General features: G+C 37.2%; 4 protein-coding genes across 6 annotated transcripts; 2 read left to right on the top strand and 2 right to left on the bottom strand.

The window, feature by feature from the left end:
• Positions 1-13880: 13880 nt before the first annotated feature.
• LOC129574867 (ubiquitin-related modifier 1 homolog) lies at positions 13881-14752 on the bottom strand. Its single transcript, XM_055457400.1, has 5 exons — positions 14595-14752; positions 14454-14521; positions 14295-14376; positions 14142-14190; positions 13881-14051 (listed from the first exon to the last, which is right to left on the bottom strand). The coding sequence occupies exons 1-5, from the start codon at positions 14630-14632 to the stop codon at positions 13983-13985; spliced, it is 306 nt and encodes a 101-aa protein (XP_055313375.1). The 5' UTR covers positions 14633-14752; the 3' UTR covers positions 13881-13982.
• LOC129574864 (acylglycerol kinase, mitochondrial) lies at positions 14735-16533 on the top strand. The gene is made up of 4 exons (XM_055457398.1): positions 14735-14873; positions 14938-15073; positions 15151-15316; positions 15453-16533. The coding sequence occupies exons 1-4, from the start codon at positions 14764-14766 to the stop codon at positions 16490-16492; spliced, it is 1452 nt and encodes a 483-aa protein (XP_055313373.1). The 5' UTR covers positions 14735-14763; the 3' UTR covers positions 16493-16533.
• Positions 16534-18218: 1685 nt separating this feature from the next.
• LOC129574863 (uncharacterized) lies at positions 18219-22383 on the bottom strand. Of its 3 annotated transcripts, none has more exons than XM_055457395.1 (5): positions 21114-22383; positions 20406-20841; positions 19522-20189; positions 18980-19401; positions 18219-18729 (listed from the first exon to the last, which is right to left on the bottom strand). In XM_055457395.1, the coding sequence occupies exons 1-5, from the start codon at positions 21397-21399 to the stop codon at positions 18481-18483; spliced, it is 2061 nt and encodes a 686-aa protein (XP_055313370.1). In that variant the 5' UTR covers positions 21400-22383; the 3' UTR covers positions 18219-18480. The 3 variants fall into 3 exon arrangements, with proteins under 3 accessions (XP_055313370.1, XP_055313371.1, XP_055313372.1); XM_055457396.1 differs by having other exon boundaries at positions 18219-18726; positions 21114-21966; XM_055457397.1 differs by having other exon boundaries at positions 18219-18723; positions 21114-21910.
• A 138-nt stretch (positions 22384-22521) lies between these two features.
• LOC129574865 (polyisoprenoid diphosphate/phosphate phosphohydrolase PLPP6) lies at positions 22522-24010 on the top strand. The gene is made up of 3 exons (XM_055457399.1): positions 22522-22809; positions 22908-23104; positions 23313-24010. The coding sequence occupies exons 2-3, from the start codon at positions 22943-22945 to the stop codon at positions 23814-23816; spliced, it is 666 nt and encodes a 221-aa protein (XP_055313374.1). The 5' UTR covers positions 22522-22809; positions 22908-22942; the 3' UTR covers positions 23817-24010.
• Positions 24011-24636: the final 626 nt, after the last annotated feature.

The following is a 24636-nucleotide window of genomic DNA, read 5'->3' as shown; positions in this document are numbered from 1 at the left end:
GAGAGAGAGAGAGAGAGAGAGAGAGAGAGAGAGAGAGAGAGAGAGAGCAAACGGTGTGTGTGTGTGTGTTCATCTCGTCGGCGCGACACTCAACACCCCTTGTAACACTCTATTAATTTTAATTTTCAAACAAAGTAATCACTAATGCATGGCACACTTTCGATTTGGATTAGATATTAGATGCTGTGTGCGCGAGAGGCCCAACACTTTTTTTATACCTGCAAAAAACCGTTTTTTTTATTTATTTCTTTCAGACAGACATCGTCGACGGCGAAAAAAACGACGGCAAAGAGAAATATTTTGAGGTGATTGCATTTTCGTTTGGGCTCTCTCTCTCTCCCTCTCTCTGAGTTTATTTGAAATTAATCCTTATTTCTCGACTCAGATGGATCGTAGTTTAAGCCGCAAATTAGCTGAAGAGCTTTGAAGCTCCTTGCGTTTTGACCAAATTTATATGCGTTTCATTTTCTCACGAAAGTAATGGGGCTACCGATGAAAAAAAACAAGACCGTTCTCTTTTTCTACTTGTCTGCACACCGTAGTATGAAAAGAGAGTAGTGCCAAATTTTTTAGTTTTTGTTTTTTGAATATAAATTCCAATGATTGAGGGGATTCCCTGACTTAATTCCAATGATTTCGATAGAAGGGGAGCAAAATTAGTGTACAAATTTTGGTTTTAGAACATGTTGAAATGTTTATTTAATTGTGCAACGTTAATCTGACTACCCAGGAATTATCTTTAACGTTTAGTTGTCGAATGTAATCATTGATTTAACAGTGTTTGATTTGATCATGTTCCCATGCTTTGTTTGGACAAGCCGCATTTTGTTTGCAAAATGGCCAAATTTGATAACTCACACTCGCTCTGTGATTTGGTTGGTCAGTTGGTCGATTTAATGAAGTGTAAATATATTAGTGGGGTGAAAGAGAGAGAGAGAGAAAGAAAAAACAACAACAAACCAAGTTCCGTATGGCATACGAACCAACCATCAAATAACAATCAAATTCCGAAGGATATGCGTTTTTTTGCTGTTGTTCAAGACAAGGTAGAGCAACGGAAAAAAAACGTTATACAGTTGTCAAATTCGGTCATTGTTATGGTAGTCCAAATAGAATGAATACAAATAAAAAAAAAACAATTTCACATGTACAAACAATGAAAAAGCAATTTATAGTGTACCATGATATTCATCGAGAGTCACCAAAAATGCAATCGATTTCACTTGTTGTATGGTTCATTTGCCATCATGGTTCGTGTTTATTTTTTTCCTGTGTGTGTGTGTCGACGTTCGGTCGGTCGGTTTCTCTCTTCTTTATCAAACGGAATAATAATTGATTTATGGCTGAAGCAGGTGCGGGAATAATGTTTGCCAATTCATTTTCGATTCGTGGGTTATATATTTGGTAGTTGTTGCTACTGCTGCTTCGGTATAACTGGTCAAAGGACACGCTCCAATTTTAATGTGCGGTGTGTGTGTGTGTGTGTGTACAGTGGGTGTGGTGTATGTATCTGTGTGTGTCGATCTATCTTTTTTTTTCTCTTGCAGAACAATTCCATTCTTTTTCACTCTTCTTAGTTGTTCACATACATACGTGATTCACTTTGGCAGATTATCGTTCCGAAAGTCGAAGAAAATGCAAACAAAGTGCAAAGTTAAAAATGCATAAATAATGTTATGCACACTTTGTTGTTGCACTACTGCTGCTGCTGCTGTTGTTGCTGGCACAGCAAGACCGAAAATGTTCTGTCTTTTATCATACAATTAATTGCATTTAATTGAGTAAAAGTAAAGTCAAGTCGTCAGGAAATGAGTGTGAATGTTCACAAAAACTTTTTCTCGCCCAGAGTTTATGTCGAATTCCCTGCTCCCTCCTCTCCAAACGAGTTAACGAAGAAAAAGCGTGTGTGAGGGCGAGAGCAAGAGAGTGGAAGTGAGAGAGAGAGAAAGAGAGAGCGAGTGAAAAATAAACGAAGTGTAATGCTTTATGACACGCTTTCATATTTGTCAGTGTCTCTCAATGACAAACATAAATACTACATGTCCTTTGAATTTTTCGTGATAAATAAACAAAACGATATTACAAAAGGTGTAGTGCTGCTGCTGCTGCTACCACTGCTGTCTCTGACTGCATCAAGCTTTATGCATTTAGACGATGAATGAGGTTCCTAGGTATTGCATCAAATGCTGTTTGAAGTGCTTAAACGTGCACTCAGTCTTTGCAGATGTCAAACCATGGTAAAAGCGTTTTCATCTGTATTTGAATGCGACTCTGTTTGTTCTGTATGCCATCACAAAACGAGAAAAACTCAAAAAGAACATACCATTTTGAAGCAAACAAACAGAACACTCAGACCATACACAGAATGGATCAAGCAGAAGCAGTAGCAGCAGCAGTATTAACCACCACGTTCGGTCATGAAGGTTTACAAAAAAATGGGCAATAGGGAAACGTTTATTTATTGTACATTAAACACTTTATGGACATGCACATTCCAAAAACTGCCAAAAGTGTGTGTGAAATCATAAAATTAATCTGGGCAATTAAGACGAAAAGGGCCAGCAGCAGCAACACCCTGAATGAAGCCCTTTAAGGTGGTGTGCTTGTGTCTCTCTATCTCTCTCTCTCTCTCTGTGTGTGTGTGTGTGTGTGCTGAATGGAACGTTGATTGCCCAAAGATATGTATAAAATTATGATCAAACAATCCTCAACAAACAAATGATTTAATTTCGCTGCTTCAAAGTTTGTGAGACACATAATCCCGTTGTGTCGTTAAGGAAATTTTCGATTTTCGCCTAATGGATTCGAATTTCGACCCCCTTAAGCTTTGTGTGTGTTGAAACAATTCTCGCTTTTTTGCTGTTTCTTTTTTTTAGGAAGCGCGCGAGATGTAGGAAAAAATGTTACCGGAATTCCGCTTGTCTGTATTTTCTGTTTTCTTCTTCTTCTCGGCCATGAAACAATAAAGAATAGAGAGATACCGAGAGAGAGAGAGATAGAGAAAGAGAGAGATAGAGGCAGAAAACAAGAAAAATAGAAGCGGTACACTTGGTCATAAAAATTCGGGCAAATTCGTTAAATTGAAAGTCCTTCAGTTACATTCACTTCGCTAATTGTCTCATTTTGGGCCGAAAAAATGGCTTTATCATCGCTTTGGTTACGACACAATAACCGCAGAAAAAAATAACAATTTAAGACTACGTAATCCTGCAAAACTTATCATTTTTACTATCCTCACGGCATTTTCACTACTCTCATTCTCCGACACAATGTGATGGAATGCATCATTGCCCCGCACACTATCTCTCTCTTTATCGCTTTCTCTCTAACTCGCGAACGAACGCTAACTCACACCATCATACAAGTTCTCTTTCTAAGTCGCGCCACAATACAATGTGTTTTTTTCAACTAGTTCATTGCCATCACATTACTCGCATAAGTGCATATTAAAAATATATTATTCTTTGCTCTCATTGCAATGACGTTCCAGTACGTCTCCATTTGCGTTAGATTTAATGCCATTCAAGCGTATATATTCTATCGTTAAAATTACAAGGAGAATTTATTATCGCCTGGTTGCCAGCCTCGCTCTTTCTCTCTCACTCTCTTTACCTTCCCACCTAACTCTCTGTACCACCTCATCCCATCCGTCGCGACTTTTGTTTCATAACACTTGACGACTTATGTTGTGTGTAATGGCGATGAATTGATTTCATCATCATCATTATTTTATTAGATGCCGTTATAAAACGAATGAAGAGAAAGATAGCCAAAGAGGCAGTGCGGGAGCGAGGGAGCGAGAGTAGGAGAAAATGCGCTTAGATTTCAAATGAGCAAAATACACAATGAGTGTGTGTGTGAGAGAGAAAAAATGAAGGCCAAGGCATTTAATTGAATTCAACTGAGAAACGTCGAGTTTTTTATTCCCTAATCTATTGCAAATTCCCTTCAGCCAGGCAGACACTTGAATCATGCATTCAATTTGTAAGTTGATATATGCACATCTACATGTTATATGAAATCTCCCTGTGTGTGCGTGCGTGTTTGTGGCCATTACAACAGAGACACTGAAACAAGCAATCGTTCCTCTTTTTTTTCTATTTCTATTTATATTTTTCATTCTTAATTCTTTTGTCTGATACAATCCCCACATTACAAACATAAACACAACAACTTAAAAATCATAACAACTTCTACTTTATCTCAATTATTGCAATGAATCATCTAAAAATAAAACATGTTTTCAACTTCTCTATACGTATAGACGAAGAGAAAATAAAATGAGAGTTAGAAAAAAGCACTTACCGGCTAAATAGAACATTTCGACTGCACATTGTGTTTTTTCTCTCTCTTCTTCTGTTGTTTGTCGGTAGAAAATTGTTCTACTAAAGTTGAGTGTTGTTTAGCTTTTGATCCGATCCGTTTTTGTTGTTTTCGATGAATATTCCAATTTTTCTCTGTTTATATCTCTTTCATTCGCTTCTATAACCACATGTGGACGAGTCTATTGTTGTGTTGCGTCGTTTCTCGTTGTATTTATGTTGATTCTCACTTGAGAGAATTTTTCGGGAACAGGCGACTGTTTCGCAAAAACCGAATTGATCTCGGAATTGGAATGATCAAAAATGGACTAAAAATCGGATAATTCGAAAATTTAATTCGAATGACGACCAAAATAAAAATATAAATTAAAATTTTGTAAAACTTTTGATAACCAAATTGCTTTAATTCTTCAAAAAAAAAAAAAAAAAACAACAAACAAATCGAACGGGAACAAAAATGGATGAGATGAAATGAAATGAAATGGTACGAACGAAAATCGCACTCGCGATTCAGTCAGTGTATGTTATAGTACAACCACTCAATTTGTTATGTTCTGATAAACTGAATATTAGCAGTTGAAAACGGCTGCCTAAAATGGTCTCACATCGCAGAGAGCGAAAAGGGTATGATATGTTAACTGCGTGGAACACACTGTTATTCTGTGTGTGAAGATATCCAACGAAATGCTGGATTGAAATTCGAATTAAAAAAGATATGTAGTGGAAGCTAGGCGAGCGAGCGAACGAGCAAAACGAACGAACGAGCAAAACGAACGAACGAACGACCGAGTTCACTACACCGAAAAATACCAAAAAAAAAAACAAGTAACGCTTGGAATTGTGTCAGACACACAGCACCACTACACTTGCTCTGTCGCGCGTTGCCCATCCATGAACATCGGAGGACGAGAGCGAACAGCAGCAGTAGCAATAGCAGAAGCCGAGACGAAGCACGAGCAGATTACAGAGGAAAAAGGAAAAACCACCACCGCCGCCGCCACCGTTGTCGTCGTAGTGCACATCACACGCGATACGATGATACGTACACACAGGATACACACACCATACACCTACACATTGCCATTGATGGTTTTTGGTGCCGAAGTCTTGTATGAGCAGTGTATGTCGTGTAACGACTACACGAATTTCACTTTAAACGCAATACTCCAAAAAAGGATCCATCGAAATGCGACAAATACGCCAACGCCGACACACACACATAGAACACACACGATGGTTGAGAAGACGAAGAAGTGAAGAGGTGGAAAAGTTTTGTGTGCTTGTGCCGAATATCAACCACCCCACTCCCCCACACGCCGCACACATAACGCATTTTACCCTTTTTATTGTCTATTTATTCGGTACTATACACAATCTCTGTCTTTTGAAATGTGTGTATATACGATATCGGTGAAATTTCAATGAATTTTCTTCTTTTTCTTTGCAATTCTCATTTTCTAGTATTAGACATCATTTTCGCATTCGGCTCAAGCATTTACTATGTGTCTACGTATCAGACGAAGAAAACCAACACATTTTGCAAATGATTCAAATGAATCTTTCTCGGCATATTTTATGCATACAGTCGAAAAGAGATAAGGAGTCGTTGATAAAAATTTGGTTGCGAACATGTTTTTGCTGTTATTGTTGCTGTGCCTTCATTTCATTCTGTCCTGTTGCGAAAGTCTATTTTGATCATGCGCTTTTCAGGTTGTTGTCATGACAATTTTCCTTCACCACAACTTCCAGAATCGGTTTGTTTTCGCTGTATTGAAGCTCGGACCAACACACGCGCGTAGACATGACGCGCACACACATAGAACGGAATGGAAATGTATAGCCCCAGTTGGCTACCACAGCACACACACACACACACACACACATCGATGTGGCCAACATTTGAAACCCCTCTCGCAATTGGTGTGCTGCAGACAACACACTGATCCAAGGGGACAATCACTGCACCATCGACACTGATACGGTAATTAAATCAAAATAATAATGAATTATGGCGAAAACGAAACGAACACGATAACTTTAATGGATATATATCCATAAGTAATGATAGCATCACATTTTTGCCAATAAAACATTTCGGTGCGTTCGATTTTCTAGTTGTCAGTGGGAGCGATTCTCTGCCCCCTGAAACACATTGTTATTAGCTTTTACAATGAACAACAACAACGAAACTCCAACAGACGACACTGGCCCTATATCATATTATCTATACACATATTTATGCTGCAGTAGAGTGGAATTGTTGTTGTTGCCGCTGCTGGTTTTTTTTTTCTTCCTTTCTTCTGTGAAATGTTAATGATTATTGTAAATAAATGATATTGTTTGATCATGAATTATCGACAGTCGATGCATGTACAGTGTACACACAATACAACATACGAAATCATGAGGCATGAAATTGGTGCACTGATTTTTCGCCGAAATTCGTCGGTTCGATCGTAGCATCGGCGGCGGCGGTGACGGTGGCAGCGGCACGGATTTTTGCCACTTCTACTGAAAACCCATTGCCATTTTCGAGTGCATGCGAATGACTATTTTCTCTTCCTTTTCTAAGAATACCTCATTGGTGTAGCGACTTGAGACACTTGTGGTTAAAACCTTTAAAATGTGTGTTGATTCAAGGAAAAAAAGGGTGAAAGCGATAAACAAAGCAATAATATTTTTGTTGGGCGAGTATTTTTTGTCTTTGCAAAGAAAATATTTACGCGTTAAATGATGGTAACAAAAATTCATATTTGTTCATGCCCGATAAAAACAAATGGGTTAAAATATTATAACAATTTTGGTTGTTGTTGTTGTTGAATATCCGGCACCAAAAAACATATCCAACGTATATGAGTATGACGTTCTTAAGCTCAAATCTGTCCACTCTCTAATGTGATTACGATGGGAAATATATCAGGCGAAATAAAATTAAAACACAAAAATCACAAGGGTGTTATGATAGCCAGATCGGAGAGAGCGAGAAAAAACAATGCAATGGATCGTTTGATGAAAATGGTGTTAACACTGCAGTTGTTCTGCTTTAAAATGAGCCAAAGAAGAAAAAAAGAAGAGCGGTATACACACACCGGGAGCCGTTGTCGAAAATACATTTCTGTCACTGTTATGCTACTGCTAATATTTTTCGTTATCTTTTTAATACGAATTTTACTGTCGCTGCTCGGATTATTTTCATCAAATGGTGTTGGTTGATATTTGATTGTATTTTTTTTTTTCGTCTCTCTGACCCCATCCACACTTTGTGGGCGAATGTAATTTTTAATAGCGAGTAAAAAAAAAATTCTCTCCACCTCCATAGTGGGCCATTTCCTTTTCGCCAATGATATAGTTTTAATAACTATTATTATGGGGTGGTGGAAATACACACACACACACATTCGACGAGAAAAAAAGTCGAGTGCAAAATGTTCGCAAAGATATTCTAGTTAATGAGATTATCCGCATTATGTAAATTACAACGAAAATCGATTTCAGATTATTCAATACACTACACATACCGGTTGGTTCCACTCCATCTCATGCACTCAACAATCGGACGAGGAAAAAAAGGGAGCACGAATAAAGGGGAGCAAATATGCATGTTACACATGTATTAAGGAATGGTTTGTTGTATCAACAACTAGATTCATTGTTCGGATTGCGGTAGACAGTGGCTCGAAATGCATTCGAACGCAACATAAATCTTGTACACATTTTATAAAACCAGGTCTCCACAAATGAGCCGGCCAAATGGAATCGGGAGCGTAAAGGAATGAAAGAAAGAGAGAATGTGTGAGCGAATAACAAACTGGGATTCATATTTGGCTACACGGCTTGTCGTTAAGATACTTTGTGCGAGTGCTCTCTCAACACTGTTTGCTCTCACGACCAATTTCAGGGAGATAGATAGATGGAACGATAGAGATAGTCGGGTAAGTGCTGGAGAATGTGATAATTTAGTGGTGGCCTCAGCCGCCAAAAGATTAAACGTCCCTTTTCAACGAATCATTTCACAAATAGAAACCAATGCTATAAAACTGGGACTGCATGTGAATGAGAGCTAAGTGTTGCAAATATATGGCACTGTATCATGCAATCGTACACCGACACACCATTTCGAATACATTGACTGATTGACTTAACGATGAATGGCGCTCGGAAGCATCATCATCAACAGCAAAACAGCGAATAGGCAACAACGGCTGTGCAGCAAAAACGACTCCTCTTCAGCATTGAATGCTGAAAAAATTACGGGTTTCGTCTATTAAAATTATTTGCTGGAGAAGTCAATTTTAATGTGAATCTGATGAAAGTCAATGCTGTCCCAACAGGCAAACACAGCATACACACACACACACACACACACGCTCTGTGTGCGTATTGAATATGTCTGGTGTGACTGACACCGGAACAAATCACATATACATTATACATGATATGCGGGAGTATCCAGTGGTCAGTTTAAAGTGTAATGTAATCATTTCCACCAACGATCCGGTTGAAAATGAGCTGCTGTATAAAATTTCTACACACACACACACAAACATTTCCTCCATCTGCCTCATTCGGCTTGCCTATATGCAAGCGCGGTGCAAAGCAAGCAAAATCATTAAAATTAAATGTTTAACGCCAAAAGCGCTTTATCCGAAAAGAAACTAAATTAACTTGAGCAAGCATCGAACAGCGACAACAAGAAATGAGGAGAGAGAAAAAAGTCCTTCAACGAGCGAAACGTTTTCTTTGCGCTGCAGCATGAAACCGAATTGTAGAAATGGAGCTTGTATTGTAGCCAGAATGACCGATACACACACTCTCTCTGTAAATAGGAGCGAAAAGAAAGTGTATAGATGTTCGTTAAGGGCATGAAATTCGATAGGCACTTCTTGCTTGACGATATTTTTTGTTTCTGCTCTGTCGTTCCTATTCGTGTTCGGGAGTGTGTATGTGGTGCTGTTATCTGTCTGATGGCAATTTATCCTCTTGCATCAAGCTTCGTCAAACATTTACTGTTTGTTCAATCTTCTATCAATCATTGTGTGTTCGAAAAGCATTAGATGGCAACGGTTTTGCCATCAAATACGAAATACCAACATCGTTTTCGTCGCATGGCTCTCTATTTGGTTCGCTCCGCTCGTTCGCTTGCTCGCTCGCTGCCTCTGACTCAGCAAAAAGAAAGTGGAAGTATTATGTGATGTTGCTTTGCCGCACTTAAAAGATGCTAATGATTTCCTTTGTGGTAGCAATTGTTTTTATGTATCGATGTTTGATCGGCTTGTTGCAGAGCCATTTTTCACTCATTCTATGTCTCTTGTGCTACTTCTCGAGCTGACTCGTCACCAAAATCAACTTTAATGCTATCTCGTCCGCTAAAAGTTCTGTTAAACATAATTTTTAACACGATAAAATTGGATCAAGAATGCCAAAGCATTGCATAATCAAATGTGTCGACGAAAAGGGAGTGCCAAATAGAGGAAAACTCTCACATTTGGCTCTCTCTCTCTCTCTCTCTCTCCGGTTTGTCAATACAATGTATGCACCTCCGATTCGAGATGCTATAATCGATGCTCTTGCTCTTGCTCTCTCCCTCGATGTTGACGAGTGTACACACGTTAGTAAAGTGTTCGTTTCAGTTGTCGACATGCGAACGTAAACAAAATATATATATGGCAATTGAAGTAAAGCGTTCACCGTTCCGATTTCCACATACACACACACACACACAGAGAGAGAGAGAGAGAGAGAGAGAGAGTAACACAAATAAGCATTTCGATTTAAATTCACAATCGAAATATTTCCATTGGAAATATTTGATCTCATTTTTCGGTTGTTGTTGTTCTCTATTTGGCCAGATCAAGAGAGTGGTTTACTGCTGCGAATTGGCAAAGTTAGCCAACAAAATAATAAACTCTAGTTTGGCACTCTAATAACAACTATAGTTTAGCACTATAGCGCTAGTCTAGCTGACGATGATAGTATTCGGTGCAAATGAAGAGGCCAAAAAATAGCTAACATCAATGCAAAAGAAAGAAAAAAAGTGACCGATTAATTTCGGCGAAAATGTAATCAAAGTAGAGCGAGCGCTCCCTCGCCATGCCACACAAACAACGGCAAATTATTACCTTCAATTATAAAATGGTTTTGCATTCATGGTATCAACGCGTCACACAAACACCAGAGAGAGAGAGAGAGTGTGTGAGAGAGACACACAATAGTGATAGCCGCGCGCCTGACTCAACTAGCACAAAGAAACAGCAGAGACGAAGAGAAAAAAAACAACGGACATCAAATTACTTATGCACTGCACATGCCATTGCATGACAGTGTCTTCAAATGGAAAAGATTGGACTGGCACAACGATGGCGATATGCGATGGTGGCGGATGTAACAACACTAACACCCAACATAGAAAGAGTGGAAAAATGAGAACGGTTGCCGAAACAACAACAAAAAAACGAACCGACCGAATCATCAACAACAACAACAAATTTACAACGCATGTTTGAACGCCTGCCAAAAAATATTCGTCGTCTTTTTTGTACATAATTAACACTTGTTCTTCGGGTGGAATGTAGATAAAAAGAGCATGACACAACTAAGGGAGCGAGGAGCTAAGGCGAAAGGTTCGTCGCAGAGTGCATTACGCTGACAAAATAAATAGATGTATCGATTTGACAATTTAATTTTGAAACGCGGCGTGCAAATGTATTGCAATGAAGAGAGCTGCTTTAAAAACCTTAAGCAGCACTCAAAACAACGCGAAAGAGCCAGCAGAACAGAAATACATTCGCTTAATTACATTTCAAAAGTCGGCACAAAAAAACACTCACTCACAAAACGTGAAAAGGTTAAAAGAAAAGTAATTGCTTATGGCTATTTAACAACTTTATCTTTTGCTTCTCATTTTTCTTTTTCATTTCTCATGCTCTTCACCAAACCCCATCGTTTCACGAGAGAGCGCGACTTCTTGTCTTGTTCTCGTTTTTTTTCTTTTCAATTTTACAAAAGTTGAATGATTCTTCCGCAGTAAACTAATCAATATGGATTCCGTTAATCATGCAAAGGAATCCGTTTAATCGAAATTCTGTTTTCATTCCATAGCGCTTCCAACACAGCCATTCTCGTTTGGTCGCCCGTCATCGTTTTTTTTTATTCATAACAAAATCATCGTGTTACATGAAATTTTTCGAAGGAAAAAGTTTGATCATCCCTAATAAAATGCACGTGAGCTGTGTGTGTTCGACTCCAAACATTTACCATTCAAACGAGTTCGTTGTTGAAACAACAATTGGTGCTGGGTTTTTTTCTTTCTCTTGTCCTGGTTTATGATTTTTCTTTTCTTTGGCGAACAGGGGAGGTTGGCCGACTAACGTAAGACAGAAACAACATACACAACCTTTTGAATCAAGTACTTCTTGAAATCGATAGAACCGTTGTTGTTGTTGTTGTTGCCGTATGGATAAAAAATAAATTTGTTTCATTATTAAAATAGGGCAAGCTATTTTCGAGATTCGAAGAAAACCAGATTCATTCGTACGCCCCCGATAACGATGCTATTTTATTCACATATCATACGAATTTCGAATTCCGATGGAAATTCACTTATGGCATTCAATTGGAGGGATTATCAATATATGTCATTTAAATTGATTTCATTTACGTGCTCACATCCTCAAATGAGACACACTTAATAAAATATGGATACGTTAGAAAGAGGAGAAATTGTTCGATATCGATATTTGAAGTAGCAAGTGTTTTATAACCCTGGGTCACTCGGACCCATTTATGTGTTGAAAAACTTCTTATCATAAATTCATAATGAGCGGAACTGATGAGACCAAGTCCAATTTGATCATTTTATCATTTTTTTACCGGAATAATTTATAAGTCGAATAAAAATGTCTATCAATCACAGAATAGCATCCAAAATCTCATTTAAATTTCATTACTAGTTTAAAGAAGAATCTGATTAGTGGAAAAATTTCATTACTATCTTAGTCAAGATGTAGGTCGAACACATAAGATTGATTTAAATCAATTCACTTTTTTTTTATTCAAAAAAGTGCCACTAATCCGAATATAATACCATAATTTGCAAATTATCTTGCTAAAAACCAAAATTTTCTACATTAATTCATATTTCGCCTGTTACGATATCAGCGCAAAATAATAACTCAGAAAAAATCTTATCACACGCACACACACACACACACACACACATCCACGAATATCGTGCATTCATAAGTTTTAATGGCTTATTTCAGACCGAAAAATTAAGTAAAAGTAGACAGATAAACAAACAAACGGGAAAAAAATCAAAGCTAAATGGATTTTCAGCGAATTTGCAATGCAAACTCTCTTTTTATGATATGCGTTCATTTCGGAATAATGCCAACGTATAAAAATAAATAAATAAATGTATGAAGTAAACCATAACAATGACAATAGCCCAGTAGTCTATCTTTCGCTAGCAAACAGCAAATAATAATAATCCAACATTCGAAATGCTTAGAGAAAAAAAAAAGACAAAGCTAAAAAAAAGCGGTGCTTCATTTTCCATTAGTGATGTTCGCTAACAACAACAACAGCAACACATTCATACACACAAAAAATGGTAACAAAGGATCAGCATTACGTCCATGATATAAGAAACATCATTTCATAACATAAGTTATTCAGTCATAAATTGCTCATCATTTCCCTCATAAGCATGACATATATGTCAAGCACGACTTATATACTCAACTTGTGCACGACATTGTTCTAGCGAATTATAAGAGTGGCACACAAATGAAAAAAATATTTACTCTTCATATCAGCTCTATATACCGATCGATTCCCAGTGAGTGTAGAAACTTTTTTTTTATTTGATTTTTTTTTTTCATTCTATCCACAATTGATATCTCCATTTATTTAGTATTTGAACAGATGATGAAAAGAAACTAGCTAGAATGATTTATCAAATTTTGTCAAAGTTTCCCCTGACAAAACCATGAGAAGCGTTCTTTCTCCGTATTTCTTCTTTTACTTTAGAGATAGAGAAGAAAAAATGTGTGTTTGCCGAAAGTTGTGATTTGAGCAATTTGTTAGCACGATGCCTGGCATCAACAATGAATGGATTGAATCCCTCGCTTTTTTTCTTTATGTGTGTCTCTCTCTCCGCCTCCTATCTCTATGTGTCTCTATCTGTCTGTCTATGTGTGTGTATCTACTTCTGTCTCTTTCTTTTTCTCACACAAAAACACCCACAAAGAGAAAACGCATTGTGGTAAAAGTTGGAAAGTCAAAGAATAAAATAAACACCGGTATAGAAAAAAATGCTGAACAGTTTGGATTATAAAACACCCGTACTTTTCATACGGATGACAACAATTGCTAATAAATAGTTTGGACAAATAACCAACAAACAACATGTCTGATGACAACAGAGAGAAAAACAATGTCGATGTATTTTTACAAAAAAAAAACGTTGAAGTTCCAGCAAAATGGTTTTTTGGAGATGAATTCCGGAGACATCACCGAGACAAAGAAATACTGAACAAAACATAAAACCATGGACAATTTTGTACGAAAAATATGAAATCACAAAATATGACTTTATTTAAATAATTTGCATCGTTCGTTTTTATTATCATTAAAAATTGCGGTATCAAATGTTGTCATCTATCCTCCATGCAACGTTGATATAAACAAAATGTTGTCATTCGATTGGATTTCATAGTCGAGCTCACCCTGAAAATCAAGAACCAAAAACACGTACACCATTAGTTTGAGTAACAAAACGTATATAAAGTGATGAAGCCAGAAAAAAAAATCACGAACCATGAGTTCCCAATCAGTTTCATTGATCAGCACTAAAATTCCCGGTCGCCTGTAAAACAACAATCGATAACATAAAAACAAAATGTTCAAGCAATCACTATCAATCAATCTTAATATGCAATTTGATTAATGCTTTGAATCAGCATTACTCACACTGAATCATCTTGTATGAAGAGTTCGGGCCGTTCTCTCAACAGGTTGTCTTTGATCCAAATTAAGAAGTCGCGAATTTTCCCTAGTTCAACAAGAAAAAATCAATCAAATCCAGTGATAATTGCATGAAATGCATTCATTCTTTGTTCAATGACTCACATGTTTTGCTACCATCCAGTTCGATACTTCGTGATTTGACATTGTCGAACAAATTCTCCGCTCCGCCGCTGAAAATCAAATGAAAAATACAATGAGAAATGAATTTCACGAGAGAGAAAAATCGAAAATAAATTAAATCACCTAAAATCGAGCGTTAGTTTCAGTGGTTTTGATGTCATACCGGAATATATGTTGTTCTTGGGTTAAATACGATAAAAACAAATGTGACAGCTTCGCTTCGCTGTTGCTAAATGTGTTTATGCACAACTGTCAAATGTTCAATTTGACACCTAACCTCAATGTCTAAACGATGGCTCGAATAACGAAACTCGTCAAAGGTGTTCAAAACCATTGGAAAAAGTCTTTATTTGGTGTGGCTGCAATCACATATGGCATCAATTATGCCAACGAAAAATACAAGTAAGTGCTGCATCATTTTATCGCATTTCAATTTGTCGATTAATCAGTGTAAATGCAATTGCAGAATAAATCAGCTCATGCGGAATTATTGTGCCGAAGCATCGATTTATGGGGATAGAACACAACCAGCCAATCAGCCATTTCCAAAGGTTATAGTGATTTTGAATCCAGTTGCCGATCGAAAATCAGCTGCAGACACGGTTTGTATTGGAATACCGCCAGCTCGAGGCAAATCATTGAAGATATTGTTGTGTTTTTTCTTTGGGTTTCAAAACAGTTTGAGCAATATTGTGCGCCAATTTTGAATTTGGGTGGATTGAGTATTGATATCGTGAAAACGGATTCCGAGGGACATGCCAGACGATATGTTGAAGAGTTAGAGACCTTACCACAGGCCATTTTATGTGCCGGTGGCGATGGAACGCTGTCGGAGATTGTAACAGGTAGCTAGATCGGGTTCATGTAAAACGAACCAGCTTTGATTGCGTGAACGAGGCTGGTTCAGCCAGTGTTTATTTTAATTTCCCAACCCAATTCCCTTTGAAGAAAAAAAACTTACCATTTGTCATCCTTCCGTAGGTCTATTCCGACGACCACCTCACTTGAACGAATCCCACCCTGTGATTGGTGTTTTGCCCGTTGGCCGGCAGAGTACATTCGGTGAAAAGTTGTTCAATTTCACAAATTCATCGGAATTGCAGCGAGTTCAAGGCTTGGCTGATGCATCATTGGCCATTGTTCTGGGGAATGTTGTGCCAAAAGACGTGATGAAAATCGAACTCATCGATGCTGAATCAAATGTGAAAGCAAAACCCGTCTATGCGTTGAGTTCATTCGAATGGAGTGCATTTACCGATGCATTCAATCGACGTGATCGATATTGGTACGTTGGCGGGCTACGTGATTATGTGACATTCATCTTCAATGCATTCGATGATTCCATTACGTGGAATTGTGCGGCCAAAATAACATATACTGAACCGTGTGCGGGTTGCAGTAATTGCTATGTCACACAAAAGAAATCAGAAGCAAAATCGGCAAACCGTCGTTGGTGGTCCGGTTTTATTCCATCGTTTCGTCTTGGCTCATCACAATCGAACGCGGTCAAATCAACAGACTACTCAAAAGTTCAGAACGCAAACTGTGCCAACGTCACGAGCATTGAATGCGATAGTGCCGGTATCATTGTGAGCACAGAAAATATCAAGTCAAAGCCTGATGAACAGATTCCACATTTATCGCTGAAATTAATCAAAGGTCAAAGTGGTTTTGGTTTCATTGGCGACGGCTGGGATCGATTGAATAAAAAGAAAATTAATATCGACCAAAACATTGCCATTCGAAGCGTTGAAATCCACCCGAAAATCAGCATAAAGGAAGAAAATCTGAAATTGGAATCGAAGAACTCGGAAAATGAACAATCAAACTCAGAATCGACACCAAATCAACAACAGCAGGATGAATCGAATGCAGAAGAGAAAAAGCCCAAGTCAGAAGCGGATAAATCAAAAGCCGAAGAAGAACAAGAGAAATTCTTCTACATTGATCATGAGTCTTATGAGGTCAAACCCATTCGAATAACACTTTTACCAAAACTCGTGAATTTCTATTCAACGTAGACTTTATGAATAAGAGTAATTAAATGCTTCTGTAAATGTAATAATTTAATTTTTTTCTTTAATCTTTATTTAGCCAAAAATTTACATATATCTGTATGTTTCAGTCTTGAATGAAATTGTACCCTAATTGGCGAAGTATAATCAAGTCATTCAATTCATTTATTCAAACTTTTTCAGTATTTCGTCAATTTCTCTAGTACTTTTCTGTTGCTTTAAATATGCAACTAAGTCATTTCGCAGCCCAATATCTGCATTCAATTTTTTTTTTCTTTTAATTTATCTTTCATCGCTGCTAACTTTTTTTCATATTCTATTTGCATCTTTTCTAACCGTTTCTTATGTTGTTGATCCATTAACTTCGACTCTTTCCTACTACGCCGTTCTCACAGTCGCGTATACAGACCTGCATAATACCTTGCAGCCTTTTCATGACCATTTTGATTACAAAAACGACAATATGATATAGCATTGTCATACTCCATATCTTCCTCTGACTTTTCATTCACATTTAATCGATTTGTATCAGATCGACTGCTTGAATGGTGTGAACTTCCAACTGGAATTAAATTAGCAACTTTTTTAATTTCACGAAAATTTGAAATTTTCAATCAATGTATAAACAAATTGGTTACCTTCACTCTCTCTGGGTACGTTTGATGGTGATGTTGTTATAGAGTGTGAATTCGTGTCCAGACCATGCAAAGTCATTGACATCACTTTTTCGAACAAAATTCGATTCTTTGAGAATAAATAATCACCAAATTTAGCTTTTTTTATACACTTTAACTTCCATTTTTTCTTATTTTAAATGCATTTTATTTCCATTATTTCATCGTTGTTTTTATCCTGTAATGAACAAAGAGAAATAAACATAAACAGAATGGTATGTGCCGTAGGGTTGTCATACTAGATCTTGTGATATTTATTGTATTCTAGTACTGCTCATGTTTCAATAGTTTCTTCGAAGCATTCAGTCATTTTATGAGTGAGGAAAGAACGGGTGAGGTGGTCATAGTTTAAACTGACACCTCAACAATTGCTATGTCATGAAAAAATTAGAAGTAAAACCGGCGAACCGTCGTTGGTGGTCCGGTGATGGAAAACCCCATCGTTTGATCTTGTCTCATCCCTGATGAAATTGATCAAAGGTTAGAGTGGTTTCGGTTTCATTGGCGACAGCTGGGTTCGATTGAATAAAAAGCAAATATCGATACAAAAAACGCCATTCGAAGCGTTCAAATTCACCCCAAAATTAGAAAAAGGAAAAAAAAATCTAAAAGTGGAATCGAAGAACTCAGAAAATAAACAATCAAACTCAGAATTGACACCAAATCAACAACAGCAGGATGAATCGAATGCAGAAGATAAAAAATCCAAGTCAGAAGCGGATAAATCAAAAGCCGAAGAATAACAAGATAAATTCTTCTAAATCGACCATGATTCTTATGAGGTAAAACCCATTCGAATAACACTTTTACCAAAACTCGTGAATTTCTATTCAACGTAGACTTTATGATTAAGAGTAATTAAATGCCCCAAACACAGATATAAATCCTACTGTAAATGCAATAATTCGACAGTTGTTTTTTTTTTCTAATTTTATTCAATGTTTGTTTGTTTTTATTTAGCCAAAATTATAGTTTCTTTGTGAAAGAAGATGAAGGATTTTTTGTTTTTTTTTTACCACATTTGTACTACGACAATCGTTTTAAACAGGTAATTTGTGTTTGTTCTTTTGTTGTTGTTTCTTTTTTGTTGTTTACATTGCATCCTCTTGGATGATACATGGATTATTTTGACTCAGTTTCGAATGGAATTTGCCCATTTTGTTTTTATAGCGAAAACGTAATATAAGTATAATAAATTGCTAGTAATAGAATGAAAAAAAGGTATTTAAAATGTAATTGAAAATGGATTTTTGAAGAAGAAAAAAATGGATGATGATTCAATTGCATCAATGCGGTGTGCGCGACAACCGGACAATGAAGTTACTTTTCAACGGTGATTGACATTTTGTCACCGCCCATGGTTGGTGAATCGAACTTTGCGAACGATGGCATTGTTGCATCGAATAGATCGTTGGTGTTGCGCATACCGCCACTGCTCGAACCATTCATGAATGGAAAATTGCCAGTGGCATTGGTCTGATTTTGGCGATTCCATAACGATTTATTCTGCGACTGAATGAACTGCAACCCATTTTGGCCGAATTGAGTTTGCTTCTGCTGCTGCTGCTGCTGTGAAAACAAAAGACCGAAAAACCAAATTGTATAATTGAAATAAAATTTGATTAAATAAAATTGGGTTTTTAGCAAATAAAAATATTTCAAAGACTTAACTTTAATGGAAAAATTCAGAAGAAGTGTTTGAATCAAAAATGATTTTGAAGAAGAAAAAAAAAAGAAATGAGAGAAAAAAATCGAAGAAAATACAAAAAAACAATCACCACAACCAGACAAAATGTCAATCCCAAGGCAACCATCTTACCTTATAATTGAAGCGATTGTTGTTGTACGGCTGATTGGACATGAAGTTGTTGTTCGGTTTGTACGATTGGAACTTTGTCTGGTTGCCAATTTTCAAATTTTGCAAATTGCGGTATTGATCCTCGAATTGTTTCTTGTACATGGCATTCTGCATAATGTTTTGCGTGTGAATCTGTAGCTCCTGTGGCGTTGGTGATTGCATGTAACCACCATTTTTCATCTGAATCATTTGCAACTGGCGCAACTGTTGGCTCATTTGTTCCTTGTACAAATGCGTTTGCTTCTGCTGTTGAACCAAACGCTGTTGGTTTTCATTCCAAAATGCAAACACGGCCAACAGAGTGTCGCGATCACGCTGATGAATGTTGGGATTGTTGATCTGTTGCAGTATGTGGAACTGCGTGAGTTCACCATTGACCAAACCTAAATATGGAAATGAAGTTTCAATTGGGAAATGTCAATTTAAAACATAAATTGACAATCAACAATGCGGCAACAAAACCTAAACAAAATTGTGAAACAAAAACCAAATTCTTAACTTACGATGTAGCATCAGTTGTGCATCGGGCCGTTCCATGATGGCATTTTGTGACAACCGATACTGATACAAGTTCTCGGCACCTTTGTTAATCAAACTGAGCAAAAAGTTTGATTGGGCCGAGTTCATTGAACGTTGTGCCGGCGAAACGGTTGCGGCGGCCAATTGATTGAGCATCATCCGGATCGCATTGATGTCTGGCTGCGGAGCTGCTTGAGTCGGTTGCGGCTTTTGCTCTTTGACTTTCGCTTGATGCAACGTTTGCGGTGGACACCAATCAGCCTCCAATTCGTTGACACTGCGCAGTTTGTTCGGTGCGTTCATCTTCTTTTGATTGGATTTTTGATGATAGTCAAAGAATTGTTGTGTTGTTTTACCTTCGTATGCATTGCCAGCAAATTTACCATTCGAATGCGATAATTTATCGCGACCAAACCATTGCGAGAATCGTGATTCACCAGCGCCCAGATCACGCGAACAGTTTACCGATGGCGGTAGATCGAGTTTGAGAAAATCTTCAAAATTGAAGTGGTCATCCTTAACGGTTTTTTTCTGTGAACTCTTCGACGGCGTACTGTTGCGTTGCGGTGGCGGTGTTGGATCATTTTCACTTTTCGACGTATCATCCTCTTCCGGCCCATCGAAACCATGCAATTCAATGATGTCATGTTTTCTGCGAAGAATATTCGTAAAGAGAAAATTCAGTGAGAAATGTGGACAATTTCAATGGAATGAAGTTTGAATTGGAAAATCGCTATTTAAACCGATTCAATGCTCTGAATTCAAAACACAAATCCAAAATGAGCAAATCCAAAGTGTAGCTAATTAGCTAACAAAAATCTAAATTCAAGTGTGAAACGAAAGAGAAAGAAAAAACTGCTCAACTCACGATATTGGACCGCAATTTGCCCATTCTGGTTCATCGGATTTGGCGTCAGCGTTGTCAAAATCGGATGCTTGTTTTGCCATTTGCGAGAAGTTCCAGTGCAAATCGTTGCCCGATTTCCAATTTTTCACCACTTTTCCATCCTCCTTAAACAATTTATTACGCATATAACGGACATCCATTCCGATTGCATAGGCATTGTCTGGTGCGGTAAAATTTTGGTCTGGTATGCGACCGCTACCGATGCGTCGTCGATGATTTGTTGCCGCCGCCGATGTTGCCGCCGTTGCCGCTGCATATTCAACATTTTGTTGTTGTGCATTCGAAACAGCGGCCGAAATCATTTGCTGGAAATTGGTACGCGCTTGATCTTTCTGTGTTGCATTGTTCTCAGCAACGCCACCTTTCAATACAACCGTTCCGTCGGTCGCGCCATTTTCTATAACGATACCGGAACATGAGATAGCAACACACCAAAAAAAAAAACGTCCATAGAATTTATCGTTTTTCGGTACTGTTTGACCATATTTCTTTTGAATTTGATGAAAATTGACTTTTTTCATACAAAACGTATACTATTTTCCCCATACAAGAATTCACTACCGAAAAATCCCCACACCGAAAATCATTTCATCTTTTGCTAGTGAAATGAAACGAAAAATCGCAAAACGAACAAACAAACGAAAAAAAAAGAGAATCAACTGTACTTACTCCGTGATTTCCAAATATCGTTATTCTTTAGCACATATCGGATTTTTTCCATACGTTTGTCGTCAGCACCGCTGAGATCAAACATTTTCGGTGGCTCTTTCGATGCTTTGCTCAGGCCAAATTCCAGCAATTTTTCACGTGAATAATTTAGCATCATTGGTGGTGTTGGCAAAATGACACCGTTCCGTTCGCCCGCCAATTCATCGTCCATAATCGATTTCGTTGCCGATTCGGACAATACATCGTCATCGAAATGCACGTGCAAATTTTTCAACAAAGCACTCATTGCGTTAGCAAAAAAAAAAGTTCTTAGTTCGTTTATTTCAAATAATAACGTAACGAAGAAGTAGAGAGATAGAAAAAAAAATCGCTTTCAAAAAAAAAATTGAATAATGTCGTGTCGAAAACGGTTTTCTTGTTTTTTTTTATGTTTCCAATTGGCGTGAATACAATTTTTATATGAAGTGATTTGATGATTTCGTTGTATGGTTGTTGTTTTTTTTTTCAAAGAAAATTTACTATCGAAAGTTTTTGTATTATCTACAAAACAAAAGATATTTAGAACTATAAAATGCACGTAATTACGACGAGATATCAAGATAATAAAAAAAAAAATGAAAAGAAAATGGCAGCTGAGTTGATTTCTTCTAAAAAAAAATATAAATTTACAAAAAAAAGAATTGTTCTGAATATTCTTATTCGGTTAATAAAACAAGTATCGGATCGAAATACTAAAATGTGAATGCGATTTCAGTTTCAGATTGTGCTGTGTCGCACCTCATTCGATGCTCTCATCACATTCGGCTCGGAGAATTTTGTGCACCATTTCACCGTTATCACATCGACACACCGAGGAGTAGGGAGATTTTTTGCCATTTGAGTTGAGCACACACCGTGTGAGGTTCAACAAATGCTTGGTGATTTCGTCATTTCTTTGTTCACTTTCGCTAGCCATTGCTTAACGGCAAAACCGTACACAAATCATAGGCCGGTATGTTTGGTGTGCTCAAACCGTCGCAACAAGAAAGTACACGTTGAGACGAGACGAGTGCGAGAACAATCGATTGAAGGTCATTTAGGAGACGAACACAACGATTATGCATAGCAATGATGAATGTGACAACATTTTAATTTCTTTTGCGGCTTATGATTTTTAGACACCATGCGATGTTTTTCGCCGATTTTATGTAGCCAATGAGATTCAAAGTCATTCATATCAAATTCGTTAAAAGCAAATTTCATACTGAAAAAAGTCATGCTGAATTTCTTTGAAAGCATCGATTGACCAATCACATGAAAAAAAGGATTAAAACCTCAAAAGTTTTTTTTTTCATTAAAAAAAATCCATTCCATTTGACCGTCTAACAATTGACAACGCTCTGAATAATTTAACTGCCATTTTCAATTCGAACTCGGTTCGTTTTGAGCGACGACAGCAGTTTTTTTTTGTCAAAACGCTATGTTTGTATAATGGTTTGTTTACTCCGTCGACAACGCTGCGTTCTCAAATGACTCACACGTATGTGAACGTATTTATAATCCGAATTGTCAAAGTGGAATTTGTGTTGCTATTAATTTCGATTGCTGAAACAATTTCTGGGTGAAAAGAAAGAAATTTTTTTTTGCTCTTGTTCGTATTGGATTGAAATTTGAAGGGTGAAACAATCAATTGGTTGACAAATCATCATTCGTTCGGGTAAATAAATTAATCATTTGATTTGTGTGTCACATCGAACGGTCACTTTGATTCGAACACGTAAATTAATTGCATTTTATTCCCTTTATCACAAACAGTCATCTTGAATTACAAGAACAAATACAAACCAAATATGGAAGGTCGTTCAAAAAAAGACGAATTCGAAAAGAGGGATATTCCACCGGTGCTGGAAAAACTATTGGCATTAGATGTCGAATGGACCAAACGATTTGTATCGTTTAGTTTAAATTTTGTTCCAATTCGATCGCTTAAAACGCACTGCAAATTCTTGGAAGTGAGTAGATTCGCTGTTTTTTTTTTCTCTACAGTTCCACGTAAATCGATTCCATAACAAAATGATTATTCATCGTTGTTTCATTCACACTGTTATCTTGAGCCGAATTACTTAACATATTTTTGGAGCAAATATGTACTTTTAATCAAAAGATTGTTTCATATAACAGATATTTCATCATATGTATAATTTTTTCGTTGCTTTACAGTATTCTTGCCATGGACTGGTTTGGTTGTCAGCTTTGTTGGCCATTTGCTGGCTGATTGACAATCCAAATTACTATCAAACCCAGATGAATCTATTTGTTGGCCTCATCTTAGATATATTTTTTGTAGCTGGCATTAAGGCGGCAACACGACGAAGGCGTCCAACAATCGATGACAGCTTCCTTACCATTGGACCGGATAAGTTTAGCTTTCCATCGGGTCATGCATCACGGGCATTTTTCATATTGTGTTTCTTCACCGCACTTGATCCAATGCCATTATTGTTTTGGCCACCATTATTTGCATGGGCCACCAGTGTTGCCTTATCACGATTGCTACTCTATCGTCATCACATTCTTGACGTGTTGGCTGGCATCACACTCGGTACACTAGAGGCATTTTTGATTTGCATACTTTGGATGGGAAAAGACACATCTGCATGGGTCATGTCTTGGTTATCGGATGAAAAACTACCCAGCGGAAGCACACAAGAAGATTTATTCTAATCTCAAATCCGTTTTGTTATGGGCAAACAATATTTGATTTGTTATGAAAAGAAAAATCGAAACCAAGTCAATTCGTTGTAAATGCTGAACAATTTTACAAGACCTTTTTGAAAATATTATTTTGTTATTTCTACCAAAACTCCCCATTTGCTTCAAGAGAATAAAAAAAAACAGAAGAAAATGATAAGAAAAAATTGCGTTATAACTCATTATTTTGATGTTTAGTTTGCGAATTTGGCCAAGTGCAGCGCTACAAAAATAGTGCTTAGATGTAGCGAAAACGTACTATACGTTTGATAAATTGAATAGAGAAAAATATGTTTGAACTATGATTGAAAATGAATTGGTAAATAATTATGAATGGTAAATGGTAAATGGAAATCAATTAATAATACCTATAGACAAATTCAAATCAGTTTGACCAACACTTCACTAATTCGACCAATGCTGGATTAGCATTGCTCAGATTAGTAATCAAATGATCAATTAACGGTTGTAGTTGTTTTCTATTCTCAGCTTCTAGGTGTTCTTTATGCTTTAGTCGAGCCTCTGCTAGGTATTTTTCATGCTCTCGTTGAGAATGTGTTCTCGAATGGCGAATGCTCTAATAGGGCCTCTAACAATCTTTTTTATGCTCTCGTCGGGCTTCTGCTAATCGTATTTTTAGCTCTAGTCGTACCTCTGCTTATTTTACTGTTTAGTTGGCGTTCCTTGAGCTGGCGTTTAGAATTTGATTGTTTGAATATTTTAGTCGTTTGGGCATTCCAAAGACCTGTATAATATCTTGCTTCCTTTTCTTTGCCATTTCTAAGACTGTGCA

The sequence above is a fragment of the Sitodiplosis mosellana genome, unplaced genomic scaffold (genome assembly GCF_009176505.1).
Source record: "Sitodiplosis mosellana isolate CC-2019 unplaced genomic scaffold, AAFC_SMos_1.0 Smas_scaffold_6165, whole genome shotgun sequence".
Classification (NCBI taxonomy): domain Eukaryota; kingdom Metazoa; phylum Arthropoda; class Insecta; order Diptera; family Cecidomyiidae; genus Sitodiplosis; species Sitodiplosis mosellana.
Note: the sequence above shows the minus strand (reverse complement) of the source record. Positions and strands in the feature narration are given on the sequence as shown.

Excerpts from the sequence above, each read along its gene's own strand:
- LOC129574864 (XM_055457398.1), top strand. The coding sequence starts at position 14,764 with ATGGCTCGAATAACGAAACTCGTCAAAGGTGTTCAAAACCATTGGAAA. Across the intron at positions 14,874-14,937 it reads TATGCCAACGAAAAATACAA|AATAAATCAGCTCATGCGGA; the intron begins GTAAGTGCTGCA and ends ATGCAATTGCAG. Across the intron at positions 15,074-15,150 it reads GAAAATCAGCTGCAGACACG|TTTGAGCAATATTGTGCGCC; the intron begins GTTTGTATTGGA and ends GTTTCAAAACAG.
- LOC129574863 (XM_055457395.1), bottom strand. The coding sequence starts at position 21,399 with ATGAGTGCTTTGTTGAAAAATTTGCACGTGCATTTCGATGACGATGTA. Across the intron at positions 20,190-20,405 it reads GCAAATTGCGGTCCAATATC|AAAACATGACATCATTGAAT; the intron begins GTGAGTTGAGCA and ends TATTCTTCGCAG. Across the intron at positions 19,402-19,521 it reads TGCACAACTGATGCTACATC|GTTTGGTCAATGGTGAACTC; the intron begins GTAAGTTAAGAA and ends TTCCATATTTAG.
- LOC129574867 (XM_055457400.1), bottom strand. The coding sequence starts at position 14,632 with ATGACATCAAAACCACTGAAACTAACGCTCGATTTTAG. Across the intron at positions 14,191-14,294 it reads TTCATACAAGATGATTCAGT|GCGACCGGGAATTTTAGTGC; the intron begins GTGAGTAATGCT and ends GTTGTTTTACAG. Across the intron at positions 14,052-14,141 it reads AAACTGATTGGGAACTCATG|GGTGAGCTCGACTATGAAAT; the intron begins GTTCGTGATTTT and ends CTTGATTTTCAG.
- LOC129574865 (XM_055457399.1), top strand. The coding sequence starts at position 22,943 with ATGGAAGGTCGTTCAAAAAAAGACGAATTCGAAAAGAGGGATATTCCA. Across the intron at positions 23,105-23,312 it reads CGCACTGCAAATTCTTGGAA|TATTCTTGCCATGGACTGGT; the intron begins GTGAGTAGATTC and ends GTTGCTTTACAG.